This window comes from Bemisia tabaci, chromosome 7, assembly GCF_918797505.1.
Source record: "Bemisia tabaci chromosome 7, PGI_BMITA_v3".
Classification (NCBI taxonomy): Eukaryota; Metazoa; Arthropoda; class Insecta; order Hemiptera; family Aleyrodidae; genus Bemisia; species Bemisia tabaci.
This window is the reverse complement of record NC_092799.1, coordinates 41848702-41874461: the sequence shown is the minus strand read 5'-3', so window position 1 is coordinate 41874461 and position 25760 is coordinate 41848702. Positions and strand designations below refer to the sequence as shown.

Here is a 25760-nt window from a genome sequence, read left to right as displayed (position 1 = left end):
GTTATAAGCGACCTTATTTCTTCCCTCCTCCGCCCCTTCATTTTTCTTTCTTAACTCTTTCTTCCTCCCATTTTTTGGGTGAAGGGGGGGTGCATGCCTCCTATACGCCCCCCTCCCCCTCTTGGATTCGCCAATGAATCAGCCATCAAATGTTGCTAAATTTTGCCATATGTCCTGTTTATTTCAAACAACCAGTGGGAATACATTTTGCAATAGGGAAATACTATCTCAGGCTCACATTCAAAACAACACCTCGACGACGTCATGCGAAAAGATACTATGGTGTGCTGGGAAAAAAGAGATCTCTTTACTTCCGAGCGATTCCGTTTTGGGATTTGGCACGTAAGTAAGTGCGAGAACGTTTTGGCAGTTATCAGCGAGAAAAAATTTACGATCCCGCATTTAAAGTCCTTAATCTCTGATACCACGTTTAGCAAAAAGGAAATACGCGATAAACACATATCTGCAAAGAGTTATTTTGGGTACTTATATGCATTTTCCCAAAATGCAGCAATTCTGAAGTCGCGGCCACTCACCATGCATTCCTTCAACAGCTTCATTTTGAGCTTAATGCCTTCCATTGACAGCGAAATGCACCAACCACGTATCTCATTTGCTGTGTATAAAAATCTTCGCTCCCATTTCACTTTTTTGAAGAAGATCATTTAATCAATACCAATCAATGAAATTTTCATAGAGGTCTCCAGGCACAGACAAGGAAAAAACGAAAGTTTCCAAGAATTGACGTTGAGTAGTTTTCCATTTAAAAAAATAAAGTATGACAAGAAGTCTACATTCTACATTATGGCACACCGAGATACGTGTGCTGGTAATTTCACAGTCAATATGCATTAGAAGTTCGTAGCTCAAACAAGACCTGCAAGAATAATATTCTGCCGTGCTAAGGAAAAACGCCGTATGAACCTTCAGGCGTTGCCAATTTTTCCTTCGTAAAACGCGAATTTCCTGGTAAACTTATGACTATTTTCCTCCCAATTTTTCAGATAATATTGTTCGCAATTTCATCTAAAGATTCTGAAAATTCAAAGGAAAAATATTCATAACTTTTCTCAAAAATAATCATTTTAACGAAGTAAATTTGGCAACTCTCGAATGTTCATACGGCGTTCTTCCTTAGCACGGCAGTATTGGTGTACTGCCTTTCTAAGGAAAAACGCTGTATGACTCTTTAGACGCTGCCAAATCTCCCCCGATAAAATATTTATTTTTGAGAAAAATTGTGCATTTTCGCCCTTGAAATTTTCAGTTATTTTAGATTAAATTGCAAACAAAATTGTCTGAAAAATTTGAATAAAAATAATTAGACTTCCATCAGTCAATTCATTGTTTATTGAGGGGAATCTGGCAACGTCTGATGGCTTATACGGCATTCTTCCTCAGCTCAGCAGCGTAAATCCCGGGTCGCGTATTCCGCATTACAGTCTTGATTTACTCATACTCAACATTTTGGCACATAGATCATTACGAATGTTAAGTCCTCTTTTCTCAGAAAGACCCTCCGGTACACGGGTTCAGGAGGAGTAGAGGGATACGTTTTGATCTATTATCTCGCGTATTTTGAGCACTGTGCGGCTTGGCGTGGCATGGCGCCACGAGAAATGAATAACTCTCTCTTTCGGATGGGAAAAAGCTGTAGGTGGCATGGACCTTAGTGTCATATTTTTAGTCTTGAAACGAAGCGGGATTTGAAACGTCGATTCCAAAACTGAGAACTTTGTCACAGCACTGAGCGACCGCGCCACGTGCTGTCCCAACGGACCCCTCTTCAAACCACGGTTGCCAACTTTCCCCACAAAAACTGAGCAAATTGCTCCTCTGTGCAGTGAAATATTCTAAAAGGAGTGACGATGCTCATAGGTTGGCAACACTCTTTTCATCCCTTCAAACCCATTCTGAATATCTTACGTAAGGTGTTTCACGGAAATTGGATTGTTTTTCATGCATTTTGGTGGCTTAAGTGCGAAATCACGTACCTCATTTGAGACGTTGTAGACTTCCTGTCATACTTCATTTTTTTCTTTTGAAAAATAGCGTAATTTCTTCAAAACTTTCTTAATTTTTCTTGTCTGTTAGCAGAATATTCTGTATAAATTTCAGGCTATATAATGTTAGCTTGTTCCTCTTCAATAAAAAAAATGGGGCGAAAATTGTGGAACACCGTAATGGAAATAAGTGGTTCCGCACTTTTGCCATAGACTTGAATGAAGAAAAACAGAGTTATGAACTTGCAAGAAATGTCACAGTTTAGTTACAGTTTTCAGTTAGGTCCATTTGAGCTGATACCTGCAGACCTGATGAATCTCTGAAGAAGTGAGAAAAGCGAAAGTGCCTTCAATTTTGAACATGCAACACGCACATCCGTGGAACACGAATAGTTGCTTCAAGGCGCTATGTTCAACTCGGTCACTTAGTCTAGTTTTCGTATAAAAGCGGATACGCCTCCAATTTTTGAATATGCAACACGCGTATCCAAAATACTGAAAACATAAGCAATTTTTTGTTTTTTAAAAAAACGCACTTTTTAAAAAAATAATTTGAGGCATTTCCGCTTTTATACGACGAGTAGACTGAGTGACTGAGTTGGCGGTAGCGCCTTGATGCAACTATTCGTGTTCCACGGATGTGCGTGTTGCATGTTCAAAATTGAAGGCACTTTCGCTTTCCTCACCTCCTCAGAGATGCACGGGAGTCGAAACTCGTCCGTTGTAGCACTCCAATAACAGAGTGCGTTTTACATTAATAATGAAAAAAAAAAGATCGTGAAGTAGTACGCAGGACTTAAAATGCATAGTCCGAGAACTAGATGATTTTTAGTGTCAAAATCGTGGTAGCGTAAGTCCTGGTCACTTAAATCTGCATACTTACGTGGAAAATGGTTGTCTGCCACGTAATGGCACAAGCTATAACGTGGAGGACGACGATTTTCCGTGTCAGTGCATGTAAGGCTATCGATTTAACTGGTCAAAACGTACGTTATGAGTTTTTCAAGTACTATAAATGTCGTCTGGCTGTTGGATTATCAACATGAACATTATCAAAGCAAAGATTCTTCTTCCTTTGCGTTGAGATGGAAATACAGTCAACAGATACCTGTTGTCAGCTACACGATCGTGCAACAACAAAGTTTACGAAAACTGGTGTTCTGCTGAGATTAAATGGCGAGGAAAATAAACTATTGGCCGTTAGTCCATGTTGAGACTCACGGCACGGCTGTTTCCACATCGCGGGACATTATTTTACACGAATCAACGTAATTCTGTTCGCGCGTTGTCGGGGGAGCGTGCGGAGAAAAAATAACTTTTTGTTCTCCCAGCAGCATCGCCATCCTTTAATTAGCAAACTGCAGGCGGCCGGATCAGTGGCGTGACGTGCTTTGCGACATATCGATTGATCTGCTATTTAAATCGATGGAAAAGGATCGATAGACGGTGTTTGCAACGAACACTTTAATCATCGATTCTTTACCATAGCTTCAAATGGGGAAATATCGATAATCGATTATTCACGCCTCGTCACTGGGCCGGATGATAATGTTTGGACAAAAAGACCGTCTTAAACGAGGTAGTTTATGACCTACGTTTCTTGTGTGGCTTTCGGAATCCACCGCTCAACGTTTGGTATCCGACTCAGATGCACACCGATGCTGAAGTTCCGCCGGTTGTTTTGTTTTCCCGCCCTTTGTTATCGTTTCCGATGCCGCTATGGCTTTTCTCTTAAAGCTCTCAGAGTTGCCGTTGTTCCAAAGAATTTTTCAAATTTCTCATCAAAAGAAATGGAGGAGGGTCAAATTAGTTATCGTCAATCAATTTGAGCAAATTGGATTCATCGTTGTCGATCTTTTCAAAACGGCGCACAGTGAATCGAGTCAATTGGAAAGGTCGGGCAAAATTCGGAAACTTTAAACACTTACAACTCTGTTTGTACAAAACTTAGAAGTTCTAGAAGTTGTTCCATTGGTTTCCTCGTAAAATTTTCTCCTGGAAGCACCCCTTAAAGTTTTAAATGTGACGAAATAAACATCAAAATGTTCAGATTTAGTCAAACATTTCATGTTCGACCTCTCTATTGGCCTCGATCCACTGTGCGGCGCGCAACTGCCTATGCGTTTATGTCACAAATATGTCTTACTTCAGTACCGTCCACGTGAATGGATACTATTTGCTCGTTAGACTTTAAAATTTACCTGAAAAAGTGTTACCACTGACAACGAGTTGGTCTACACGCTGCAGCGGTTTATCTTCATGGTTCAAAACAGCAAGTAAAATTGAAATCTTGAAGGAAATCATCCGTTTCATTACCATCATGAGGAAGACATCTTCGGATCGTATCGTCGTCCTCCTGACATAAGGGCATAATTATATTTTGCGATAAATTCTGTCGTCCATATAATAACTCGATAATTTTCCGGGCTCATCTTTAAAAGTAGTCACACCCTTTTGTCAGTCAAGCGAAGGTATCACCCACCAAAGTTTTCGGTCCTGGCGAAATAAATTTTCAGCCTACTCGTAATTAAATTTTTCGGTTTTGAAAACGCGCTGGTTGAGATATGTCAGAAGTCCTGGGCTCCTCTGATTTGCTAAGGAAAAACGACTTATGAGTATACGGTCATTGTCCAATTTTTCTTAAAGCAATGCGAATTTGATTGGAAATTTGTGAAATTTTCTTTTCGAATTTTTTAGAGAATTTTCCACGCAATGTGGTCCAGCTTATATGACAATTGCAGAAAAATCCGCATTGTTTTTCTCAAAAATAGGAATACTATCAAAATCTGGCTACGTAAAAATGTTCATAAGACGTACTTCCTTTAGCACAGCAGAATTGCACTTACGTGTTTTTTTTTTGTTTTTTTCCCCCACAGAATTCATGTAGGTATGCATAATTCTAACGGTTGAGTCGATGTAATCATAGTAAGCCCCAGGTCTGAAACACCCGAAGTCAGTCACACCTGGTGTAAACAACGTGATATGCAAATAAGTTCTCTCTGCGTTGAGTCGCATAGTTCAAGGACGACGTTCAAGCCCGATCCCAACTCTTGCCGTGTGAAAAATCGTATTTATACCGTTTCGGCAATTTATTTTTAGTGCCGTGGACGGAGTACCCACGTACACTCCGAATAGTCAACGAGAAATGGGCTTAAAACGCACGTTAAAAGATATTTTAGCTAAATTTAGACAACGAGCCAGGACCATCGGTAACCGTCCATTTCTGTAGCGTCTGTGTTTTGTTTGCAAATCTACGAAGGCTCCGAGCGTGCGCTGGCTGCAACAGTTAGACGAATTTACGGACGCCATAATTCATTTTTGACGGCATTGTAAATTTAGCTCTTTTTCCTGTCACTCTCGCCCTCTGCAATTATTTTCCAGAATTGTTCGCGTACATTTTATCCTACACGTGCTTCCTGAGACGAGGAATTAGGAGGGATTAGCAACGCAGCGTCCCTGGGGAGATCACGTTGTCTCTCTCCTCATACGCGTTTTTCAACTAGTACGCATGCAATTTGCGTATGTCCTGAGCTAATAGCCAACTTTAGGCATTATGTTGACTGCCTGAGTAAATAGTCAATATTTCCATATCGTGTTGATTTCTGGAATTTTTCCTGATTTTTGTCAATTGAGCGGTCTGTTGGTAAATGATCTTTGTTACGTGTTTGATCAATCCGTGATTTTTTGCCAAGGCTGTAGCACCGCGTAAACATTTTTCCCTAAATTGATCGATGCCTCATTAAAAACAGACCACTTATTTAAAAATTTGACAGTGATATATGGTGTGGAAACGGCGTTTTGTCAAATTTAAAAAATAAATTTTACATTTTTCAATTTTTTGTTCCTAAGAGCCGATGTACTTAAAGGTCTTTGTGAGAAGCAAGTACAATTTGATTAGTCATCCAAATTTGATTATCTGCCTAGAAATTTGTCAAAAGACGTAATTCATTTAGTTGTGTGCTACGGAAAGAGTGTTGTAATTTGAAAGAGCCGCACTGAATTAGGATATTTAAACAGACTAAATAAATTCCAAGGAATCAAATGAAAATATTTTCGACTTCCAAAAACCTATATTTGTATCACACCTAGTTTTTGAGATTTCCAACCTCTATGGACATTTCCAGTGTCGTTACAAAATGAATTCCAACAAGCAGTATGGATTCATTCTCAAAGAGGATTTTTGCCAAAAATGCACGAATAAAGTAAAATAAAAAACAACCAAGTTCGATGTCTTTTTTGCTGGTGATTGGCATTCATCTGGATTTCTGACGAAGAAATCCTACCCGCTTTGATCAGGCAAAGGCGCGGGAACATTATTGAAAATAAAGATTTTCAAAGTGTATGAAATTGTATAAGTTTTTTCATGTATGGAAACTATTGAATGAAGTAAGCGCGGTAATATCCTTGGTTTTTAAATATAACAATAATTACCAGAAGATATACATATGGTAGAATGATCATTTATATTGTCGCCCCATGGGACTTTCTGGAGCTCTACGATACTAACCCCTATCTAACCACAGACCTTCGGGGTACCAAGTTCACGATGATGAAATCTACTAGATTCATTTTTATTGAATGGAAAATACCGCCCTATGACGTCGCGAGACGGTTAATTGGACTGAGTTAAGCAGAAAGGAGCCAACCCACATTTTGGAAAAAATTGAATTATGAGTGGTTTTGAACTCAACCACTGCTTTACTATCTATCGCCAAAAATCAGGCAGATCTCAAATTCCGCCCGCAAAGTCTAGCGTATGCAACTCGGCTCACCATTGAGTTAAAATAATTGCATGTTGGGTTCGAACCCAACTTCGAATATTTTTCCATTGTTTTATTCTTCGCTCATTAATCAAATGCCGAGTAAATCTTTCAGAAGGCATCTTATTTGGTTTATGTCGCGTTATTCTATTTGTAATGCTTTTTCGGGGAGTTCAGCTTCGCCGCAATATTTCCGCTCTGAACTAGAGGGCTCTCAACCACTGCTCTACTATCTATCGCCAAAAATTCAAAGTTTTTGTTGAAGCAAATTTTGCAGAAATTGAACTTGAAGTTTATCGTTTACATTGAGTCTTATGCAGGAGCCAAACTTTAAACCTCCTTTTCTCGGTTCGATCCCGATGTGGCTTGGTTCCTTTCTGTTTAACTCCGTCCAATTGTAACCCCTTTTTAAATCCATTTGCTTTCTGTTGGCCGTGCCAGCAAAAAATTGTAGAAATTACCGTGAGCTCAGTTCATCAAACACTTTCATTGGCAGTAATACGACTTGCCAGGGAAAATTCTCCATTCTTCCTTGACTCATGCACGTGCGGGTGTTATTCGAATTCTGAAGTGTGAAGCCGGCAATTTGCTGGAACGACAACGGTATGCGGAACCAACGCGTAACGCACGGTTTGGCAAAGAAAATTTGTGCCATGACGTCACAACTTTTTATTGGCGCCGATTTATGTTTCCCCGATTAGAGTCCAGCTTCGAGCTCTCATTCATTACACTAACTGAAATGCATCGATGGACGTTGCTGACCCACAACCTAAGCTTTATCAAAGAGTTCAGGGAAGTAACGATGAATTTGACTGCACTTTGCAAAAAGAAACCATTTTTTCGACTGCATTAAGCAGAAAGGAACCAAGTCACATCAGCCATTGCCAAATTTCATTGGATGGTTTCATTTCGTCCAAATCGTCGCTCTTCTCTCGAAGGAACTTAACTACCTCGCAAATTGTATTTTTACCCAGAAAATCTTGGGCATATTATATGGAAAAAAATTAGGGAGCATTTACCATATTCTGGTTAATAAACGGCACAACCAGAGGGTATGGTAACTTTCATCAAAATTATCGTAAAAGTAACAAGATTTTTCCTTATTGTGACTATCATTTTGGTGGAAGTTACCACACTGTCTGATTTTGCCGTTTTTTACCACAGTATGGTAAATGCTACCTAAATTTTTTTTCGTGTACTATGTAACTCAAAATTGCAAAATTTTCTGAAGGAAGCCCTCCACCCACCCTTCCGCTATCCACTGACAAAAAAAGAATCTTAAATTTGCCGCCAAGAAGTATTTTTTCTTAAATCAGAAATTTTGCTGCTTAAAATCAACTACTTTTTTGCTTAACCCAAGCCTTATTTTCCTTTTGTCAAGAAAAATTCATCTTAAAACAAGATAAAAAAATTCTTGGCGGCAAATTCAAGAATCATCATGCTTGAGCCAAGCACATTTTTTTTCAGTGTCCCGTTTGAAGTATCTGAATCGACCCATTGTGACTGTTAAGAAAGTTCAAAATTAGGGAATCTGAAAATAATCCTATTTCCAAAAGGAGGCTGTTCTAGAGATGCAGTCAAGTTACAGAAAATCGGCTGTGAAAATTGGACAAAACTAACGAACTCCGCTGAAACGAGCGTGAAAAAATCAAACATCAACGGACCCGGGCTGGGGTCCTCGTGGGCGGACCCCGGCTCCTGTCGCTAAAAATAAAGCGGAGAAAGGTGTAGAAATTAATGGGGCGTTGTTAGGCGTTACTTGACGACTTAAAAGTATTTTAATGAATACGGGCCGACACGGTTCGTCTAAAAGCTTATCTCAGTATCATTTGTTTTCCGCCCATTATCGTCCAGGGAAAGGACTCTCGCTTTCAATCATCGGAGTGTTGACTTCCTCTCCGCCTGCTCACGCTGAAATTGATGCTGAGAAACGCATAAAGGCCTAGATACACGCGGAGATTAATCGCCGCGATTGAAAGACGAAAGTCAATGGAGAGCCTTGATTTCGATATATCGACGTCAATGGATCGAAATCAAGGCTCCATTGGCTTTCGTCTTTCAATTGTGGCGATTAATCGCCGTGTGTGTATCTAGGCCCTAAGAGATGAATGCTTCGTCTCTATTTTTAATTCGTTACTTTTGAGAGATTTTTTCTCCCTCCCTTTGGTATGGATCGTATTTGATAGTGGTTTGACGTATCGTTTGCTCAAAACAATAGAACATAATCTCAGACAAAACTTTTTGGATTTAAGTTGGAAAGTCTGAAAATGATAAAATTCTTCACAAAATCACTTTTAATTGCCATTTTGCACTCATAAGAAGTAAAAATCTATCACAAAAAACCCGTTCCCTCAGATTAGTCAATCGATTTTTGAGGCTATGTTCACATGTAGGACTAATTGATATCGATGCAATCTTACTTGTTTGGTGTATCGAATATGATCCAGGAGGAAATAACCGGGGAAAGAAGGAGGAAGGAAGCTTATTGAAATTGACTCGAACTGCATATTCGATTCGATGCTTTGATATTTCTACTTTCTTTCACTCTTTCACTCTCGCTTTTTCACTCATGAGCCCAATCCACAACGCTGTTGGCACATACCCACGGCTCATGGGTGCCACATATGTTGGCGCTTAGTTCCGTTCGATTTCACGTAAAATCTCACTTTTCCATTTCCACAAAAGGATCACGTCCACTTTTACATTGTCTCTTATGCAGCTTCCAAAAGCACACCCCACGCATAAAAAAAAAGGGCAATATACACATACCGTCTCAGCGCCGGATTGACTTGCTTGCGCCCATGGGCCGCCTGTATTTTGCCGCCCCCTTCTCAATCGTTTTGAAACATCAATAAAAACCATCAAGGGAACGTGCTGGAGGGGTAGGGGTGCATAAGACGAGTTTACTCGTGTTGGACACATTTTTTGCGAAAGCCCTGTCAACACTACTGGCAAAAATGCACGTAGCTTGGCGTGAAAGTTAAGTTCCTTAAACCTATCTCTGTGTGGACAAGGCCTTCGATTTACAAGAAATGAACGAAAATATTATGAAAGCACAAACATAAATGCGCTTTAATAATTTTAACTTCCGCCGCCGCGCCACGCTGATTGCATCGTGTTTGGCACAATGCGTGAAGTATTCATGCAGTCTTGTAGGCGCTATGCGTTTCACGCCGCCCGCTGCTGACCGCAGCGACCGCATTATCTTTGACGCAATGCGTGAAGTATTCATGCAGTCTTGTAGGCGCCAATATGTGTTACATGCCGACCCTGGGTCGGCATGTAACAGTAAGAAATACATTTTTGGTGGCGGAAGACAAATACCTAAGGACTGTTTAAAGGTCCAAATTGGAACAGATGTGCTAACTTCCATGAACTTCATGAAAATTTATTGTCTTTCGTGAGAATTGAGCATTTTCGAGATATCGAGTTGGTATATTTTCGTTCTCACTGATTCAATTTATGTAGTAAACCAAAAAATAACATGAACCTCTGTCGTGTGATTCCAGGTTGACCCTTCATCAAAACGGTGTAAGTTCCTAAAAGCCTGCGCGGCGAGCGAGCACAGAATGCGCTCACCACTGGCCCAACTGCTAACAACGCTGCTCCTGCTGCAGGCAAGCACATCCTGGGGGTTCCCTTCGAGGACGACCTTCCACAACCCGGGACACGGCTCTGACGGCCTGGTCAACGACAACGACTCGCCCAAGGACACGCGGACGCGGATCGTGCGGATCAAGCAGGGGCTCCTCCGCGGAAAGATCGTCCACTTCAAGAACAACAACAACCTGCAGAGCGTCGAGGTGTTCCTGGGGATCCCCTACGCGGCGGCCCCCGTGGGCTCCCAGCGGTTCATGCCCCCTGGCTCGCCGCCTCCGTGGCCGGGGCTCATGACCGCTGATACTCTTAGCCCCGTCTGCCCCCAAGTGCTACCCGACGTCAGCGATAACGCCCGCAGTAAGATGTCCAAGGGCCGCTACAACTATTTCTCCAAGCTGCTGCCCTACCTCAAGAATCAGAGCGAGGACTGCTTGTACTTGAATATCTACACTCCGTTTCAAGGTACCATCTCATTTTTAATAATTTACTTTTATAGGAAAGAGGTTAAGCCGGTCAGGTTGGCCCAGCGGGTCTAACTCTAGGTCAAAAAGCCGCGGTTCGAATCCGAGTGGCAGTGACAAATTTTCACGGGACTGACGAGTAGATTTGCAATAATAGATTATACTCTACCTCACTGAAAATTTGACAGCCTAGAGAATAGATGCACGTCCACAGTATAAGTCCACAACCACGTGTCTCGGTTTGCGAAGTAGCAGTCTTCCTGTCATACTTTATTTTTAAAACGGAACTACTCAACGGCAATTCTTTAAAACTGCCGTGATTTTTCTTCTCTGTGTGGAGAAAATTCTGTAAAAACTTCGAGGAATGATGTCAATTGTTCATTTTTTTTTTCAAACATTATCAACCGTTATGAAATTGTTTGGTTTCTATTTGAATACATTCTTCATTCAAAGGGAAAATGGATCACGTTAAGCAGAAAGGAACCAAGCCACATCAACTATTGCCAAATTTAATTGGGCACTTGGATTTTATTCATGAAAACGGTAGTGTGGAGTTTTGTGCAAATTCCAGTGAATTTTCTGCATAGTGTGAGGTAAAATCCTTAAAATTGCCAAAGGAATCCGCACAAACATTCTCTTGTAAAAAATTTACTTGCCCTGTTAAATATGGCAATAGCTTAGTGGCTCGATTCCTTTCTGCTAAATGCGGTCCAAATAAGAGTGGGAACTCGCTTTTTACGAACCCCCTAAAATGTCTTTGGCTTTAAACTGTAGATTCATAATGCGCATTGGTACATGAAACATTAAAATATTATTACATGTAGAACAAAGCACTATGACTTGTTCTCCATGGACGCTTTAACAGTTTTAAAAGAAGAGTGAGGTTTAAAAGAATCAAGGATACTGTTTGGATAATGGGGAGGATGCTGGGATGTGGAGGGACACACACAACGGTAATGCGTCCGCGGCAGTTTAAAAGCACAGAGAGGATAAAGATTATGGAGTAGTCCCGCGTGAAGAGGGGCGAAGATAAAAGAAGAGCCTCCTCCAGATCAAAACGCGGCTTGCAATTTAATTACTCTTCGGATGCAAATAAGAGCGGGAGGATCGCAGACAAAGAGAGAAGAAATTGGGCAGAAAACTACGGAGATCAAAGTGCAACTAGGTTTCAATGTCCTCCAGCATCACACCGCATGATGTGGACTGAACGCTCTCCACTCCTCCACCGCTGCTCTGTAATGCATGCAGCATTTGGTGAGGACATAGATGGCAAATTTGCTCAAAATTTCTTACCTTCATTCAGATTTTCAAAAAAAAATTAGGAATTAAAGCCCAATTCACACACGGAAAAAGAAAGCACGAGGTTTCTGGATGATATGGACATTTTTATTTAATTTTCGTAATTAATTATGGTAGTACCCAAATAAATTAGGTAACTAACCCAAGTGTTGCGGTACTAATACAATTAATTAGAAATGTCCATATCATCCAACAAATTGGGTTAGTACCACAATTTTAGGGGATAACCCCTGACACTTTTTTTCCGTGGACTATCAAACTTTTCATCCGACACAATTGGACGAAAAGTTGGATGGAAAGTTGAACGCAAACACATTTTATTCGATTATACTGTCCGATCAACTTTCCGTCCAAGTGGTGGCGCCAATTGGACGGAAAGTTGAACAAAAAGTTGAATGTGACGTTATGTACATTCAATTTTCCGTTGAATTTTTCATCAAATTGTCGTTTCCTCGCATCAGTATCACACTATCCAACATTCCATTTGAAAAGTTGCATTTAAGAGTTGAATGAAAAGTTTGATTGTGTGAATTGGGCTTTATGCATACAGCATCATTCTAAAAATTAATGATGGGCTCATCGTTCTTTTTTGAGATTCGTTCGCTAAATGATATGAGGGAAAAGTTCCAACAATGCATGAAAATTTACCATAACAAACACCAATTTACTCGCACATAATTTCCTTATTTCGTCTTTTTCATATATTTCAAAATGTTCACGAGTTTTTTACTTGTCAACTTTTCAATGTAAATTTTTCACCCAAGACTCATGAAAGTTTTAGTTGTCAAAAAAGCAAGTTTATCATTCAAGACACATAGTTATATCCTTTCTTAATAAGCAATGAAAAATTTTAAGTCATTAAAATAAATACCAAGCCTGAAGATATTATATTTTTGTCCAGAGGAATCTTTGGGGAAATAAGAAGTCTGCGTGTTAATTAGTTTTGATCCCAATGCTCTCTGTGACAAAATGTAGGTTTTTCGGTAACCATACAAACGCAAAAACAAGAAAGATCCATATTGTTAATAATTTCCTAAAAGAGTTTCTTACTTTTTTTCCCCGTTGAAAGTTTTCTCCCATTAAAACACCTGCGATTTAAATAAAGCTCACTTTCCTTCGAAATTTTGGGAAAAACTTGTGTTAACTGTGAAAAAAAATTTAAAGCTTTAATTTCCACACTTAATAAATTATAAAATTAATAAAATGTATTAAAATTAGAAAAAAAGGAGGAAGTTCAGCCACGTCTAAATGTTCTTAGATGATGTATCTTCTTAAAGTGGCAGATTAGTCGTAACCTGTTCATTTTTTTTTTTTTTTTTTTTTTTTTTTTTTTTTTTTTTTTTTTTTTTTTTTTCTTGCGGCATTGACTGATTTTTTCCATAACTATTTGTTACATACAAGAAACTAAACCATTCTGAATTTTTTAAACCCTTTGCAAAATTCAATTAACTTATGTTTTGACCAAACACTGGGAAAAAAAAGTTGCTTGGATCTAGAGTCCAGACTCTGAAAACAATGACAAGAAAAATTACTCTTGATTCAATCGGATTTTTGCTTGAATCAAAAAGAAATTTGCTTAAATTAAGAGGCTTGGTTCTCGATGTAAGCAAAAATCCGATTGAATCCAGCGTATTTTTTCTTATCAATGTTTTTCAGAATCTGGACTCTAGATCCAATGTGTTTTTTTTTCCAGTGCACATTTTGCAAAAAAGAATCACTATTTCCGGCTTATCCTTAAAGCACTTTTCAACATTGGAAAATCAATGGCACTTACATTGTTTCTAAAACAAGCCAGAAATAGCACTTCTTCATTGTAGTCACTTTGCAGATAAAAATTTCAAAAAATATGATAGGGGTAGTGTAGACAAAAAGGCAAAACCACATAGAATCACATTGGAATAGGAACGTTTATTGCAATTTCCCTTTGTTCACAACCTGAAGTGGCATCGACAAAGCCTTGGGAGCGATCCGTCCTAATGGCAAGGGGCAGCATACTCATAGGCAGGGGCGTAGACGGGGGCTGGAACTGGGGCGGGGGCGGGGACCTCAGGGCAGACTTCCTCGACGATGACGGCGGGGGGAGCAGCAGCCTCGTTGACAACGGGGGCGGCGTATTCGTCGACGACGACCGGGGTCTGGGTGAGGACGTTAAGGACGGCGGCCTGCTTGTGCTTGACGATGTAGGGCTTGCCGAAGTAGTTGATCTCGTACGGGGCGGAGGCGTGCTCGATCACTCCTGGAGCCTGGGGTCCGATGTTGACCGGAGCGGGGGCGACGACCTGGATGACCTGGGGCTTGATCTCCGGTAGGGGTGGCTTCGGGCAGGAGAGCTTGGCGGACGGGTACGGCATGGCGGCGGCCAGGTTGAGGACGGCAAGTCCGACGACGACAGCAGAGAAAGCCATGGTGATGGTTGGTTGGTTGTGGTGGAGTTGATTGCTGGAGAACGAGAAGATTGAATGATGATTGGGTTTGGAGAGTGCGGTGGTTTTATAGCTCTCGGATTTTGAACTTGAGGGGCTTTGTTTGTTTTGGAAATTTCGGATGGAGTGGTTACGGCCTTGTCCTTCCGGTCGCGCTCTTGCCGTATCGGATCTTCGTTGTTGATTATCTTTAGGTAAAACAAAGTTACTGACGTATCGACTGCGGAAAGATAACACTCGCGACTCGGAAGTCATGAAAGTTCCTCCGATTGTGTTGAAGTTCGTTATGTCGGTTGGTCGAGAGTGGTTTCCGTTTCTGGAAAGCTATAAAGATGTCTTCTCGATTCGATACAGAATTTCCACAAGAAAATTTGATTGCTATTTGCCTGAGTATGTAACGAGTCGAATTCCTATACAGTTCGAGCCTCGTCATGAGTGGAGACAATATCGCTGGTGAAACTCCAAAAATGCGTACCTCGGTTGCGGTGATTTAAAATCCCCACTACTATTTTATTTTTTAAAAAGAGACCGCACCAACATGGCTTCAAATTTTTACAGAATATTCTTCACGTAGAGAAAATAAATCACCTAAGTTTTGAAAAAAATTATATTTAAGGGGTTTATATGTGAAAAATAATGTATGGCAGGAGGTCTGCGTCCGATGTATGCAGTTTTGCAGTTTAACTATTGATATATTTTAGAGCAACAATCTAAGAAGCATTAATAATTTAAGCAATGTAACCGGGCGAGGAAAAATTTATTTTCGCCAACATGAGGATTATTGTCAAGTGGCTTGTTCAGTACATAATTCGACTAATGATGATTGATGAATTGGACGGAGCTATGTGTGACGTGAGCCCTGTTATGCATGTATTCTTATGGGTCTCAGGGCTCATCTCGTAGTTCCGTTTTATAGAAACACGTCCAATTTTGGAAATTATTTGGCTAAGCGAGATTTTGTTTGCCAAACCAATTAACTAACGTTATGGACATCAGTTATCAGAAGGTAGAATGTGAGCTTGACCCCCGAACATAACGGTTAATATAAAGTATAAGTTATTAAAACGAGGCTCTAAAGTATGCTCTTGTTAACGGTGGTATTTTCACTCGCAAAGTTTAAATTTGTGATTTTAAATTTAATTTTTTTCCTTTTTCCCCCCTTTATGTAAAATAAATTTTTTCTTTCACTTTTAGATTTGCCTTTTAGAATCATAATATTTAGGGAATTTTCTTTCTCTTTTGAGGTAAGGATTAAAGGATCAATCGAAAGAAAATTCCCTAAATATTATGATTCTAAAAGGCAAATCTAAAAGTGAAAGCTTGGTGATAACAGTTTTCCCAAGTACTTTCAGGCTAAGGAAGAAGTATGTAGTAAGGGTATTTATATTTTGTCAAGTACCCCTCCCAATAGAAAGTTTACTTTTGAGGAGAGTAATAAATATTTCTCGTAGAAATTCTCAGATTCTCAAGATCAAGTTGTGAATGAAATTCTCTGAAATCTTGGAACAAAAATAGTAATGATTTTCCTTAAAAAGTCAGGTTTTAGCGGAGGAAATTTGGCAACATCCGAAAGTTTATCCAGTATTCTTAAATTCTGATGATCACTTTAAATTGACAAAAAATGGCATCTAACCATTAAGACGCGCCCGGCGCCCGCAGTGCAGTGCCTCACTGCCTCACTGCCTCACCGGGGTAAATCGGTGTGTGGGCGGCCTGCTTAATCATCGGCGTACTTAGAGCTTGAGACGAAAATATCTCCCCATTATCGATGCCTCATTGCATTTTCTACCATAACAAATCTCTTGAATGTAATCCTTTCTCATAAATTACTTTTCATTTTTGGAATAATTGCAGTTCGAGTTCAACGTTCTGGGACTTAAATTTTGAATTTTAAGGGCCGATCAACGCAAGTTGGCTAAAGTTTAAAAATACGTATCTCTGCACTGCAACGTTTCAAAATGACCAATTTATCTTTCTTTGTATTCTCTAGATAAATTAACAAAAATGTCTCCTTGGAAAATGCTAAGACTATTATTCGATGTTTATGGAAAATTTGCAGAGACTTTTAAGATAAAATTTTGCTTAGTTTTATTTAAAAGCAAGAAAGATAGCATGAGGAGGTACACTGGAAAAAAAAACACATTGAATCTAGAGTCCAAACTCTTAAAAACATCGACAAGAAAAAATACTCTTGATTCAATCGGATTTTTGCTTAAATCAAGAACCAAGCCTCTTCATTAGAGCGGATTTCCTTTTGATTTAAGCTAAAATCTGATTAAAGCAAGAGTATTTTTTCTTGTCAATGTTTTCAAGAGTCTGGACTCTAGATCCAATATGGTTTTTTTCCCGTGTAATATATAACGTCGCAATTCGAGTTACGCATTTTTTTTAAACTTGACTGCAATTTTACATTTTAGCCATAGTCATAGAAAACTTTATTTAGTCAAATTTTTCTAGGTATAGCCTTTCTAGTTATAAACTGAAAAAGGTGCAATTAAATATTAACTGGATGTTTCAAAATCCTCTCAGCTTTTATCTAATGCAAAAGTCTATACTTGAACTCTAAATCGAAAAAAGGGAGGCTATCCATTACGAACAAACCCTCTACCTAAAATCCCCGCTGATCTCTGCCAAAAGTCACGTTCGGTTGCGCCGAATAAGATTTCCTCAGATATCTGCATGTTCCCGTTGGTCATAGGTGTAAATGGCCTCTGATGTTAGGACACCCAAAATAAAATTATTATACTACTACTACCAATAATACTCTTCACAATGACGCTAGCTGTAAATGTTCCTTTCATATTTCTCCGAAATTCTTTGATCCGAGAACTCCATTTAACCGGCTTCACTTCCTGGCGAATACCCGTGTCTAATGATCCAAGATTCCCATACAATCAGTTAAAGAACAACACCGAAATGCAATATGAAATCTTCGTAAAACTTTTAATAAATTAAATAAATAAATAGGTTGAAATCATAAATTAATAAATTACAATAAACCTAATGACAAGGCACCGTCACAGGCACAGCCTCAGGCGCAGGAAGGGGTGCAGGGGGACCCGCCAGCTCCGGGACCTCAGGGCAGACCTCTTCGACGATGACCGCGGGTGGGCGCAGCAGCCTCGCTGACGACGGGGGCGGCGTACTCGTCGACAACGACCGGGGTCTGCGTGAAGACGTTGAGGGCGGCACTCTGCTTGTGCTTGATGATGTAGGGTTTCCCGAAGTAGTTGATCTCGAAGGGAGCCGAGACGTGCTCGATCACAGCCGGTGCCTGGGGTCCGAACGTCGCTGGAACGGGGGCGTAGGACTTGATGACCTGGGGCTCGATCTCCGGTAGGGGTGGCTTCGGGCAGGACATCCTGGCGTGAGGGTAAGGGTAGGCGGCGGCCAGGTTCAGAGCGGCTAAAGCTACCACGATCACAACTGCGACTGCCATTTTTATTGGGGTAATAGAAGTGGGAAGTATAAGTAGAAAGAAGTGAAGAAGAGAGAAGTAGTGTCTTGGAACAATTCGTGAAATGATGGTTTCCTGAGAAGGTTCCTGGGCTTATATGCAGCAAGACTAGAGGAAGTGCCCTCTGATGGAAGGTTATCTGGCTTGATATCAATCGGGAGATGGTAGCATCCTTGTCCGGGTTTTTTCAGAATCGATCGTATTTCGCCATTTCCCAGACGAAAAAACGTATCACCATTCCAAGGTTGTGACATCTGTTTTTATAGATTTTCTGACTCCAGCAAAAATTACAGCGCAATTTTCGTCCCATTCGCTAATTTTATTCTTTAATTCGTGAAGAAATCTGTAAAATTTTGAATGAAACAATCCCTGTGGTTCCCCCTTCAGACACGAATCGTGAGTGGAAATTTGGCAGCGTTGGAATTCTGTTATGTTTTATAGTCCGAAAAACGATGATTTGGACCGTAATTAGCAACGAGGCACCAATTGCATTTGATTTATTTCAGAATTGACGTATCCACAACCCATTTAACCATGCAGTTAAGTGATTTTATAAAAAAGTTAGTTCATTAGATTCTTTTCTGCTATGCTAGGTCCAGTTTCGACTCTATTAGCGGAGGCAAATATCATCGGTTTGTTGATCGGATCGAATGAACTGTTTACATTACCTGTTAAGTGAATTTTTCTGGAAAAGCGAAGGATGCGGACTGAGAGGAAATCTGATATCCAACGCTACGACAGCATGGTACACGTCTCGAATTCCGACGAAACAGCTAAATTTGTTTTCCGAAATCGGATGGCCATGCGCGCCCGAGTAGCGCGCTGATCCGAGAAAATAATGACCTTTAATGACGTCCGTAGATGCTGAATTTCAAAAATTGTCTATTTCTACCGTCGGACGTAAAGCAAGACGATGGAGGCTGTTACGCGTGCAAGACTTATCTTTTTGCAGTAAGATTGGGAGCAACATTTTCTCTAAGGGATGATCGATGAAAGCGTTCGACAACGCTTTGAATCAATTTGAGAGCTAGGATTGTAATCATTCTACAGGATGTCTCATTTTCTCATACTGCCCTTGCCAGGTTTTTTTTCTCGGTTATTACAGATTGCACTAAATCGATGACTAAAGGAATCGGGCTCCATAAATCTGAATCTATAGTGGTTTCGGTGCCCTTAAAAGCCTTTGGAGAGGTTTAGGGTGGTTCAATGTGGTTATTTTACCTGAAATATTTGATTTTTGGCACAGCAGCATCGCTCAAAGATAAAGGACTGCATTAAACAGAAAAGAAACCAAGTCAAATCAACCATTGCCAAATTTCATCGGCGATTTATTGATTCACGGCAAAATGATACTGAAGATTCTTTTGAAAATCGCAGGAAATTCCTTGCAATTTTCAAAATAATCGGTATAAGCCTTCGCCTGTGGAAAAATGAATTGTGTGATGAAATTTGGCGATGGCTGTTGTAATTTGGTTCCTCTCTACTTTATGCACCCAAACAGCGTCTGCAGACAAAGTTCACTCTCTCTTTCAGATGGACGAGGACCCTGACGGTATCTGGGAATGTTTACCATGTTCTCATGTCTGGTGGTGCCGCTCGTAGGATGTCTTCGTACTCACGTGATATTTGCCCGAGACGCACCGACGGGGCTAGACCAGACAGAGCCGAGTCTACAATCCGGGTTCATCAATCAACAATAGCATAAGAGGTCGCGTACGCAGGCTCGCCGTGGAAGGAGGCCTGAGAATAATTTGACGATCCCGTCTGAGGTGGCGGTCGCGGGAGACACGGCGGAACGGCCACCGGTGCAGGGACCCGGAGAGAACAGGAGGACAGCCCGGGTTGATGGATAGATAGGCGAGGAAATAAGGCATGGCGGAAAGAAAAGGAAGAGCCGACAGCCTCGGCGACAAAAGCTCCGTTTTCACGGGGATTAAAAATAGGGCCGCCCGGTTCGGTTCGGTTCCCCGGCGCAATAATAGACCTGGAGCCGGGGCCGCTGCCGTCCGCTGACTGAGCCGTCGTCGGGGGGGATTTTCGCGAAAAAAGGGAAGATCCCCCGAAATAAACGGGCGCGCATGTCTGCATTCCCGCCCCGTGATTCAGCGCAGCGCATCGCGTCGGGACACAGTGGATCGAGTCAGGGGGAGGTCGGACGAAATTTGGAAACTTTAAACGCTTATAACTCAGTCTATACAAAAATTTGAGGCTCTGAGAATGGTTTCATCGGTTTCCTCGTAAAATTTTCGTCCAAACACACCGCTTGGAATAATGTGTCAAAATAAATATCAAAAGTTGCAGTTTCAGTCTAAAATGGACCGCGTTAAACAGAAAGGAACCAAACCACATAAGCTATTGCCAAATTTTATCAGGCAATTTAATTTTTTTTTATGGAAATGGTTGTGCGAATTTTTGTGCAAATTTCTGTGAACTTTTTGCATAGTACAAAGGAAATGGAGATGTTGCATGTGTGAGGTATTTGCGATTTGACAATTGATTCTTACGTAAAAGTTCGCGAGAAACGCGATGGTGCCACTGGTTTTCTCTGAAATCAACTCCCAAGCTCAACAAAGCTTTCAAGTTGAGGCCAAAATGTAGGGGATATTCCACGCTATCCTGAGAGTCCACCTCTGCACCAAGACAAACTCTCCATGCAAAGATATGGAGCAAATGCATTATTGACAGGGCTGCCACCTAATTTGGGGACTCTAAAACTGAAAACACGGCAACCCTGCTATTGTATTTGCTCCCTATCTTTTCATGGAGATTTTGGCTTCAACTTGAGAACTTTTTTGAGCTTGGTAGTTGATTTCATCAGAAAAAACCAGTGGCGCCATCGTGTTTCTCACGAAATTTTACATAAGAATCAACAGTCAAATCGCAAATTCCATACACGTGCAACATCTCCAGTCCTTAAAATTTTCTAAGATATCCGCACAACCGTTTATATGTAAAAAATTAAATTGCCCGGTTAAATTCGGCAATGGCTGATGTGGCTTGATTCCTTTCTGCTAGACGCGGTCCAAATATCATGTCCAACCTCTCAAATTGACTCGATCCACTGTACGGCTCCTGTCTCCCAGCTAAGTCCTGAAGGAGCAGGTCGGATTAGCGGCGGGAGGGGGGGGGGGGGGGGGGTTCGCGGGACCAGGAATAACGCACTCGCGGAGGATAAGTCTGTTGTCGCGTGCCCCGAACTCTGGAGACTTGCAGTGACGAGCGTGGACAACGAGGGTTTCAAGGTTGGAACCCCTTCGACGAGGAGTTTCCACTCTTGCGCGACGATGCTGTATTTTTGGGCCTGCACGCGCTCCCCATTTGTCATCGGGAACTAGCAGCTCCCCCGACTGCTTTCTCCGGGCCATCTTCCTGGTCTTCCTGTCCCGCAGGACGAATTTCACTGGAAAAAAAAATATCCCGTAAACTATCAACTTCCCGGTAGTTATTGATCACTATCTATGAGTTCCCGATTTCTCCCCCGCCCCTCTGGACCAGAGTGCTTAGAGATGATGCCGTGTATGGGAAATGTTGAAAGCATTGCTAGTAATGTTTTTAACATTTAGAATACAACATTTCAGATTTTTGATAAACCGATGGTTTTATCTAACCTGTCCCACTGTCAACGATAACATGTCCCTGTCCCGTGAGCTTTTGCCTCCTGGAGGGAATATATTAAAAATCGACGACTTTGATTTGCGCAGTATATCATTCAAAAAAGCTTTATAATTCGTTCTCTCTACTTACGTGTATTCTTCTGTTTTTAGCGCTATATGCACAATCCCAACTACTTATCAACAACTAGGACCACTTAAATGGGAGAATTTAAATGGGTGAAGTGAGTCGTGCGTGTTTTTTGAGCATCTCAACACACAAGACGCCCAAAATTCTTAGGCTGGCTTTATAACGACTTACGAGCATCGAAAAATACGATTAAAGTTCTAACTCATCATGTTTAGGCTTTAAAGTTGTAAACGATTTTACCCTCCACTAGTGTATATGAACTTTCTGGTTCGAGTTCTACACTTCATGCACGGAGAAAAAAACTTCGTGCATGGGACCCGAAGTTGAGGTCAAATGGATCTCTGAAGTTTTCGGATCACGCATCCAAAAACTTGAGGTCCAGCTGCCGAAGTTCGGGTCACACATCTGAAGTACTTCGGTACGTACCGAAGGATACGGGTCACCCATCTGCAGGACTCAGTACATACCGAAGTATTTTAGATGTCTGACCCGAACTTCGGCAGTTGGACCTCAAGTTTTTGGATGCGTGATCCGAAAACTTCAGAGATCCATATGACCTCAACTTCGGGTCCCATGCACGAAGTGTTTTTCTTCGTGTGACACTGAAGAGGCATTTTCGTCGAAAACTCATTTTACCAATTTTTTCACCCAACTTACAGATATCGCCCTCCTGGAAAGTTTGCCTCGACCCCCCCCCCCCCCTCTGGGTCGGCCACATCCGCTGAAATAAGCTCGGTGTTGGCAACACTGCAAAAAAAATACGGTGACGCATCCTGATGTTCCCCCTTTTTAGTGAAAAATCTGTAACCTCAGCTCACAGCTGAGATCCGGTGGCTCATACTCATCATCCCGCCGGAAGTGTGGCAAGCAGTTTCGCTGGAGCAAGTGGGCTTCAGCTCGCCTCAGTGCTGAAAAAATAGCACATATGCAGTCCTTCTCTCCTCTTTTTAAGTCATCTTGCCTTCCATTTTATCTCTCGTTAATAGTTTCATTTAAGAGCCCCGTAAGACAAATTTGAAATTACATTACTGGTAAAATTAGCAAGCTAGGAATACTGATTGTGAGTTTCATCAATTTAAATCCATTCAAGTAATCGATTCTAGGTGAGAAATCTCATTTATAATCTAGAATCAATTGTTTGACATACATTTAAATGAGGAAAACAAGTGTTGCCGACTTGCAAAATTTAAAATGGCGAATCTAGGAACTTACAAACCGTGGGTCTATAGATTGGACTACACAAACCGCACATTTATTTCTAAGGATTCTGAGCTCAAAGGGATATCTTTATCTCAAAAAAGATAACGTTGTCCCAGGTGCGAGGTATAGCACTCTCTTGATTGCGTGTGCCTAGTGATATCGGTGACATTAGCTGAGTTAGGTTAGGTTAATGAACTAAACTAACTGCCAGGCAGAGCTGGAAGTATCGCCGGGATTTGAAGGCACTCCTAGCCGAGGCCGTACTTCGATGTTTCTCACCAACGAAACACTTTATACTGCTTGCAATCTGCTTTAGGGTGAACCTACTTTAAAATTGGAAAAAACAATAAAATTTTAAGCAGCTCTACATAATTTCTCCGCTTTAACGGAAAATAATTTGTTTCAAAAAAACTCTTCCAATTCCCAAGAACGTATATATCCGTTATCACTCGCCCTCCGTAGAACGTCTAAATACAAACGTAAACAGCACTTATTGAAGCAGTTTAACTGAAAAAAAAAAGTATGACAATTTTTACCAGAAGTACGGTGAATTCTTCCATTAGTCTACTTAACTTTTGGCACAGTGTTTCTAATAGGTGAAATTCACCAGAAATCTAGTGGCATTTAGCATACTTTTTGTGCGAATGCGATTAGAGTAAGGGTTTTGCGACCACAGCATCCGTTGGTAATTCCAATACTTATATCACTGTCGCTCAAACTATATTTTTTTTTCTCAGCCTACGCTTCGAGGACAAAAAAATGGCGGTTGCTTGCGCTTCTATTGGCGAAGTCTCTTCAATCTTGCGCTTCTATTGGCGAAGTCTCTTCAATCTATGTTCTAACGTCACTACCAAAGACATAAAGACGGAGTGCTCGTATCTAAAAGCACGGGGAAAAAGTGAAGCTAAGTTCGGCGCTGCGCGCTTGTGTGAGTGTGTAAATGAGCGCGGGAATCCATGGCGGCAAACGGAAATTTGATTTGAACTTGTCCTCTTGATTTTTGCACATTTCTTCTTAGAAACGTATTTTAAATTCCTAAAACGAATATACTAAGAAAGTTCGGTCTGCGTCCTAATATAATACACCTACTTTTGCTCGGTAACAGGCAGTAATCTCAGATAAAGTTAGTTTTTCTTCTGCTCATGGTGGTTCTGCCGGTTCAAACAGGCCGTTACAGTTCTAGATCAACGTTACTCCCAAATGAAATTAATCGGTCGACGACGGACTGAAACTAACCTAAAGTTAAAAAAATATGAGTGTGTACCTGAATTTGGGCAAAAATCAACCTAAAATACTTTGTTTCCGCAATTTTATTTATTAGTTCCCGCCCTACATTTGAATTCAAACTTGTCCCGATTTCGCCGCCAATCCTCTAGCCAATAGTAGAGCTGAGGTGATTGAAAAGAAGCTCTAGAAGCTTCATTTTTTGCTTTTAGTGCTCCGTCTTTATGTCTTTGGTCACTACCGAGTGCGAAATTCGTCGCTTATACGAGAGGAAAATATGCAGGTTACGAGTGTGAAATATGCCGGTAACCCCACAGCACGTAGCGCAACGACGGAGGGGGAGGGGGGTCAAGTCACGTGCCTCAGCGGCTAATGACTCACCTCTAAGTGGAGTCGCCGTTTCCTGCTAACTTCACGTCGGCCCGGCCGAAAAGTGCAAGTTGCAACAATGCAAGCGGGGCGGCAAGTCGCGGCGGCCACGTGCCACGCGCGCGTTGCAACGAGCGACAACGCGCGTTTCAGCCGCTCCCTCTGCTTTATGCCCCTGTCAATGTCGGTATATCTGTGTCCGGCCGACGCGACGCGCGACGTGGCAGGGCGGCCATATTTATGAAATGAAAATACCCGCATTAAAATACTGAAAAGTGCTCCCTAAGTCGGAATCGCCTCCCTCCCGCTTCCAGGTGAAATCCGGGTAAAAATAAGCACCGCGTTGCCAACCTCTTTGGCAGCGTTCGTTGGAACGTTGTCAAATCCTCCAGCTAGTTTCCCGATGTTTGCGTCTCTTTGTACCGAGAGTTCAGACACGTGGGAATCATTTCTGATTCGCTCACCTGTACTTTAGGTTTCCGTGATATGGTTTCATAAACCGTCACAAAAATTGGAGTTTCACAGGTTGCAAAGATTGTACACTGGAGTGGACCGGGGAACAGAGGGAACGTCAGCAGGGTTGCAATTTTTCATGAAAAATTGAATCCTGAAATTACTTGTAAAATATTTTATGAAATGTATGAGAAATGCAAGATATTGAAACACATTTTTTGACATTAAATGCGATATTAAATGAAAGGCAAATGTTTTTTTCTTTTTAAATTTTTTTAGTGCGTGTTGCATACCCAACCCGTGAAAATATGTTTCATACCTTTCACGAATTCGTGAAATTATATGGAATGTTTCACGGAAATGTCCAATCTTTCATACTTTTTCCTTCATTTTTTTCATTTCACTTGTGCAGTTCTGAACGTCAGCGATCAAAGAACAGGGTTGGTGAGTGCGGGAATGGAGAAAAGGAATGAGGGAATGAGTCAATCAAATATAATTATGAAGAAATATGTACATTTTTCCGACGGTTCGGACCGGTTAGGAACCTTAAACCCCCTCCCTCCCACTCTCAAACCCTCCTCCTGAGCTTTATCCAGTGCAGTATATCTCTCTGAAGAGAGCTCTGTTCAGGGACCTCAGTTTGCTTTTTTGTCAAAATAGGGATGTAAATCAAAATAAATTCTATTCGAAGAATGTAAGAGCCCTTGGAGATCATTAATTCCACCACTCTGATACTCAAAATGGGTCTTATGTATTCAGAAGATGCAGCC

At 41.2% G+C, this 25760-nt stretch overlaps 1 protein-coding gene across 1 annotated transcript in view; it reads left to right on the top strand.

Moving 5' to 3' along the window:
* The window catches only part of LOC109033000 (uncharacterized), a 53552-nt gene that overhangs the window by 2966 nt on the left and 24826 nt on the right, over positions 1-25760 (top strand). Inside the window, exons 2-4 of the mRNA XM_072302911.1 lie at positions 10273-10825; positions 14065-14428; positions 14965-15017. Coding sequence (XP_072159012.1) covers positions 10333-10825; positions 14065-14428; positions 14965-15017 — 910 coding nt within the window. The 5' untranslated portion in view covers positions 10273-10332. The remainder of the gene's footprint in view (positions 1-10272; positions 10826-14064; positions 14429-14964; positions 15018-25760) is intronic.